Below are 6,298 nucleotides of genomic sequence, written 5' to 3' on the forward strand. Positions count from 1 at the left end.
ATAATGGTGTTTCTACAAATATCCTATTTGCTAAACTAAACATTAATATTTAAATTAAAAAATAAAATTAAAATGACCTAAAAACTAAAATTAATGTCAATCAAAAGTTAAATAAACAAGAAGAAAAACACGAGTTAAAAGTAGAGATAATAACTAATTAATTAATTAAGTTAAATAAATGAATTAAAAAATAAGAGTTAACCATAAAGATAATAGCTAATTAAGTTAAATAAATAGAAATATTTAAATAAGCTATACATATCTCAGTATAAATAGTAGCTAATTAAATTAAACAAATAGAAAAAACAAGAATTAAAAATGGAATGAGATGAAAATTGATAAATACACAACAAATTTTTCACATATACCCCATCGGTTAATTTTTTTGAGATTTATATTTATTAAATCATTTATAGTATATTTGTTTGGCATGGCCTTTATATTTTCTTAATAAAATAATTAGAGATTACAAATCCTCAACATGGGGCATACCTACTGACTCCTATTCTACCATTTTCAATAATTTATGTTACAGTTGATCAAAGTCTTATTCTTGATTTTCATACTATCTTTTATGAAAATAGAATTTTGTTAAATCAACAACAATTTTCTTACCTCATATCAACAACATCTAATTACATAGTAGCAAGGTTTTGCCCATGACTAACCATTTAGAGCCAAATGTAGCATTGCATTAATTCTAAAATAATAAAATGAACAAATGCCAAAATAAAATAGAATTTTGTTAAATCAACAACAACAATTTTCTTACCTCATTATGGACCACCAATCATCATCAGAGATTATTTTCTTTACACTTCTTCCCTCTAGTGTATGGGACTCATCCAAATTCTAATTCTGACCTTTATTCTATCCCTAATCCTAACCTAATAATAACTCCTCGCCTAAGTATATTTTTCAATGAATTCCTATATCTAAGCATAATCCTACCTACTATGTAAAATGAACCCCTTAAACTAACCGTGATCTTGGTCCTAAACCCAACCCCAACCCTTAGATTAATCCTAATTCCAACCAACCCCAACTATTACCCTAAATCCTAACTTTAATCCTATCCTAAATCCTAACCCTAATTGTAATAATAAACCCAACCCTAAACCCTAAAATATTAATGCATCGCCATGAATGCACCTCAAGAGATTACCACAGATCTTCTCATTCCCACTCTCCTCCCCGGAAACGGCACCGCCATTACCGTAGCAGGCACAGATCCACATCATCTTCATATGAAAGGCGGTCACGGGATCGAACCCCAATAGAACCCCAGTCCAGAGAAACACATTGTTGCAGCAGAAGCCGAGACAGATACGGTAGGCATCTCCATCGCCATGAGTACGTTTCAAGGTCTACAAGAAATTGCCCTTCGGAGACAAGGAATCAACGCCCAATATTACGGTATGATCGATCATGTACATTGTTACTTTACATTCATTTTATTGATGGCCTCGATATCAACATATTACCGGACGAAGCACACAGCAGGTACAAACCCTACCTGCACCAGCTCAAAAAGGAATTTTTCGCTGCTCACAAAGATGAGCAGAGGTTAAAAGATATGTACCATCCTTCCCACATAGAAACCGCCATTAACATAAGGAATGAATATGCAAATGCCCTGGCAGAAAACTTCTTCAGAGATCTTCAAAATGGTGCTTTGATGCTCTTGGAATGTAACCCACTTGGAAATGCTGTGACACATTTGGAGGACTTGAACCAGGCGCGCTGCCTCATTGCTAAGCTTGATGCAGAGAAGGGCATTCATGAAAACCTTCTGCTTTCCTCTGGGGAAGATGGGTATTTTGCCCAGTTTGTCCCTGTAAAAAACCGAGATGAGAGCAGTGGGACTCTTGGTGGGATAGAGCTTCTGAATGTGGCGATTACATATTTGCGGGATGTTCATGGAATCCATTACTATGGAATGACTGATATGGGCAAGGATTTAGTTACTAGAGAGGAAATAAATCTGCCAGCTGCTAATGTTGAACGGAGTTTGGATTCAGTGTGGCAGAAGAGGTTGCAAGCCAGGGATCCTTCGCTTCTCTCTTTGGGAAAAGAAAAGATGGAAATGTTGGTTAACAGTAAATTGTGTGCCCACTTTACCGTAGTGGAAAAAGAGAGGAGAGATGGACATATTAAGATCAAGTATGTTTGTAAAGAGAATTCAGGTGGCAAATGCTGTAAATCATCTGGGAATATCATAGCCCATATACATGATGAACACAGTGGGGTTGTGGAATATTACAGGGCACAGGCAAGTGAGGAGATTTACTTTGAGAATTATATGAATGATCCCTTTGCACCATGTACTGTTAATTAATGGTGCATAGCCCCTTTGGAAGTCATTTCTTATCCTGTTAATTAATGGTAGATAGATCCTTACGGAAATTCCAAATTTGAAGTGATTCTTTTAGTATCTTCGAATGTTTCTAATTTTCTTTTTTTGGTTTTATCTTAAAAGTTTGTATTGTGTTTGATTTCTTGGAATGGTTAGGATAACATCTATTTTATTAGTTTCACTCATTCATTCTTTTTGTTGGAAGATTGATCTCCTATTTATGATTTTAATTTCTAAATCTTAAATTTTCAAAATTTAAAATATGTTGAAGTATAAAAATTAATCAACGATTACTCAAATGTAAACTGGAAAAAAGTGTGAAGTTTCAGAAATAGAAGTAAAACAAATTTAGTGAGGTTTTAAAAATTAAAAGAAAATGAATTTAATGAAAATATTATATTCAAAGATATAATACTATTTCTTTTTTTTTCAAAGATTTATGACTTCATTTTTAAGGAAGTTGTGAAGGAACATTAAGTGTAGAATTTAATTTTATTAAGTTTGAATTATAATATATAATTTGAATTATGATTAGTGTGCTAGTTTATGAAGGGATGAGACTAGATAATGTAAAAAATAGTCATATAGAATTAAAGGGATTTAGATGGAATGAAAGTATGAGGATTTGAAACATGTCTAATCTAAATATACTTAGATATAATGAATTTATGAATGAAACTTTCATCTGTTTGGTATTTGATACCTTTTCGTCATTGTCACTTCTCCTAAGCTCACTATTTTCATCACTACAATCATTGTTTTCTAAAGCTTGTCTCAAATATTTATTCAATTGTGAACACTGCATTTTGTATTGTATTATATTTGTCAATTGGTTAAGAACTTGCATAACAATTTTTGGTTGTATTGTGTCCTATTTGAATTTGTACTCATATTCCAAACATCTTTTGAAAGAGACCACAATTCTTGTTGTGTTATCAATTGATAGTAGTAGTGTTTTTTGTATAATGTTCATGTCAACAAGAGCATTACTTGTAGGACTAATTAGACTCATTTGAGATATTTTGTATGGCAACTCCCAAATTTGGGCAAATTCAATTTTGAGTGAAACAAGTCACTCTTCTAATTGCATTAATCATTTATACATTTTTCAATTGCTTGTCGGTTTTGATATTGTATGGTGTAGCATACTTGAGAAGCATGGAGTGCCTTATTTCAACATTACATGTTCAACAAAGTGAGTTTGTTAATTTAGAATTTGTAGATTTTACTAGTTCACACCAAATTCTTTCTTAATGTCTTTCTTAAAATATATCACTTGAAAAATTGTACATATGTCTTTTAGCATAACTTAAGTTATTTTTTTAAACCAAGAATTGGTGACAATGTTTTTTAATTTTATTTTTGAACCTTGAACATGCTAATGCTTAATTGTTCTTGATCGTCTTCCCAATTTGGGATGGTTGTGATATCCTTTAACTTTTTCTATTATTTTTGTACTTGTAACTAATTTTTTAGTATCTTAATGTGCATTACTGGTTGTATTGTTTCATGTTTAATTATTTTTTATTTTTTAACCTTTTAAACGATATTCTTTCACCCGTAATGATTTTTTGTTTCATTGCATATTTTGTACTTGGTTTTTTGTTGTTATTTCTAATAAAAATTTAAAGCTCTTGCAATGTTATTATTTTTCAAGGGGTTTCTTTAATATTGCATTTGTAATGTAAATATTGGTTCAAAATGTATGAAGTGTATTGTGGAAAATGGAGTATGATTTTATATGTGAAGAATGGTTTAAATGCAAATACTTTTTTTGTATTGATATTAACCAAAGACGTGTATATTCTATTACTTTGATAAGGAACATATACAAAATATATCTCCCCAAAGTCTAATTTATTCGTTAGTTGTTGGCTTTGTAGAAAATCAAATTATTTTTAAACATGTTTCAAGATCGTCTATGTAACTCATATAGAGTTTGAGAATTAAGTTCATGGTTGTATGAGTTAATGACTTCCATTTCAGCTTTTGTGAGACAACATAATATTTCCATTTTGAATTCAATTGATATACATTTTTACACAATAATAGTACCAATGAGCCAAATAAGAAATCTTCAATATTGTATTTAAATAAGTTCATTCTTTGCAAACCTTCTTTGTTAAAAACATTATCAATATTCAAAATTGCAGTTTACCTAGATTATTTTTGTATTGGTCTACATCTACAATTTTTTAATATTTATATCTTTTTTTTTACTTTAGTTGTCTACCCATTGTGCTCTTTTTGCACTACTCAATATCATATGCAATCTTGTTATCCCAAATGATAGGGAGGTGCCTTATTTCATGGATCGTGAGTTTTTGTACATGATAATGACATTGTTTTGTCAAAGCTAAAAATTTCAAAATTATTTACGTGAAAGAATTTTTGGTTTTTTTGCCCCTTATCTATCTAATGTTTCATGTACGGATATTCCCATTTAATAGCTATATGGTATGACATTTTTTTATTTACTTTTTGAGAAAATATTGTTACAAAATATTGAAGAAAATACTTACTTTTTCATAAAATCATTATAATTATAATTTTAATACAAAATAACAATAAATAATATAAACAAAAAATATGTTTTTGAAGTATTAGATAGTAGCCAAAATGACGGGGGGCTGACCCCAAAGAACAAAAAGGCTGAAGAATTAGCCAGAGGTTACTGTAATGCCTTGCCAAGCGATCCAAAAGAATTAACCTAAAGTTTTTACTAAGTTTGCTAAACATTTTTTTTTTTTTAAGGTAAGAAAGTATAACGTACACATCAAACACATAGTAGCGAAAGCAATAACATGTAATCATCAACAAACATACATAACAGGTTACATTCCTTAAGGATCCTAAGACGTTGAGTCACATTTAAATTTAATTAATTCTAAGTCTAACAACTACCACATCCACATGAAAGAATAATAAGAAAGTCCAATGTCCATTTAATATACATTTGTTTCGAATGCCTCTTGGGAAATTAATTCGAAATGCTCAATCATCCACTATATATGTCACAGGGTATGAAAGGCTTAAAAGAATATACATAAGTAGAAATAAAGATACATCATTGTCCAAGAATCCATGATACAAAGTACAGTAAAATAAATGAAACCATATACCATACATGATACATCCATCCATCATAAAAGATATAAACATCTAACATGAAATACAACTATCCATCTATCATAAAACACAACTAATCTAAATGTGTGGTTCCTCCCAACTATCAATAGCATCATTAGACCATTGTGGGCCCTAGCCATCCCCCATGCGTAACATCCCAAGCCACCAAAGAGATTATCGGTACTATCATAATAGGGATGTCACATTTAAACATGCTACAACATATGCATAAAGAAATCTAACATACTAGAATAAAGCATAAGTATACAACATCATCTAAACATGATAAACAAGCATACCAAGAAGCTCCAACCACAGTGACTACAGACGAATCTCAATCGTAAGAGTAAAAAGCACTACCACCCGACCATGTGGAACCTAAATGGCCCACTCCCACCGTGCTGAGGAGATAGTCTCAAGTCCCAAACAGGATATCAAATCACATAAAACAAATACTCTCTTAGTCCAGGAAATCTTAAAAGTATACTAACTCAAAGGTTCCAACTCATAGATCGACATCTAGACCTAGAGGCACACAAGACACATAAGGAACCTACTATGTAAGTGGGCAAGTGTCATTGCACAAATCACGTTGGAAGTTACCTGAGCAATCCCCTAAGAATCCGGGGTCCCTTGTGATCCTGCGGCCACTAATATCCTCTCGTACTGACGAGGCATACTACGGAATGCAAGGTTGCAACCAAGTGTTCTCTCTACCCCATCCTAGTCTATACTAGCACTCAAGGCATGGGAGAGAACATACAATTATCTTATTAGGTTCATTTCAATCCCCATTTAGTGTAAATGTTATCA

At 31.7% G+C, this 6,298-nt stretch overlaps 1 protein-coding gene across 1 annotated transcript; it reads left to right on the forward strand.

Moving 5' to 3' along the window:
* Positions 1 to 1,132: 1,132 nt before the first annotated feature.
* Positions 1,133 to 2,338, forward strand: LOC149557370 (serrate RNA effector molecule-like). The gene has a single exon (XM_089830243.1). It carries the CDS (start codon positions 1,133 to 1,135, stop codon positions 2,336 to 2,338), a length of 1,206 nt encoding a protein of 401 aa, XP_089686369.1.
* The last annotated feature ends 3,960 nt before the right edge of the window (positions 2,339 to 6,298 follow it).

The sequence above is a fragment of the Cupressus sempervirens genome, chromosome 5 (assembly GCF_028749045.1).
Source record: "Cupressus sempervirens isolate cs-2001-9-10 chromosome 5, ASM2874904v1, whole genome shotgun sequence".
Taxonomy (NCBI): domain Eukaryota; kingdom Viridiplantae; phylum Streptophyta; class Pinopsida; order Cupressales; family Cupressaceae; genus Cupressus; species Cupressus sempervirens.

What these genes read in the sequence shown, in the direction of transcription:
- LOC149557370 (XM_089830243.1), top strand. Translation starts at nt 1,133, where the DNA reads ATGCATCGCCATGAATGCACCTCAAGAGATTACCACAGATCTTCTCAT.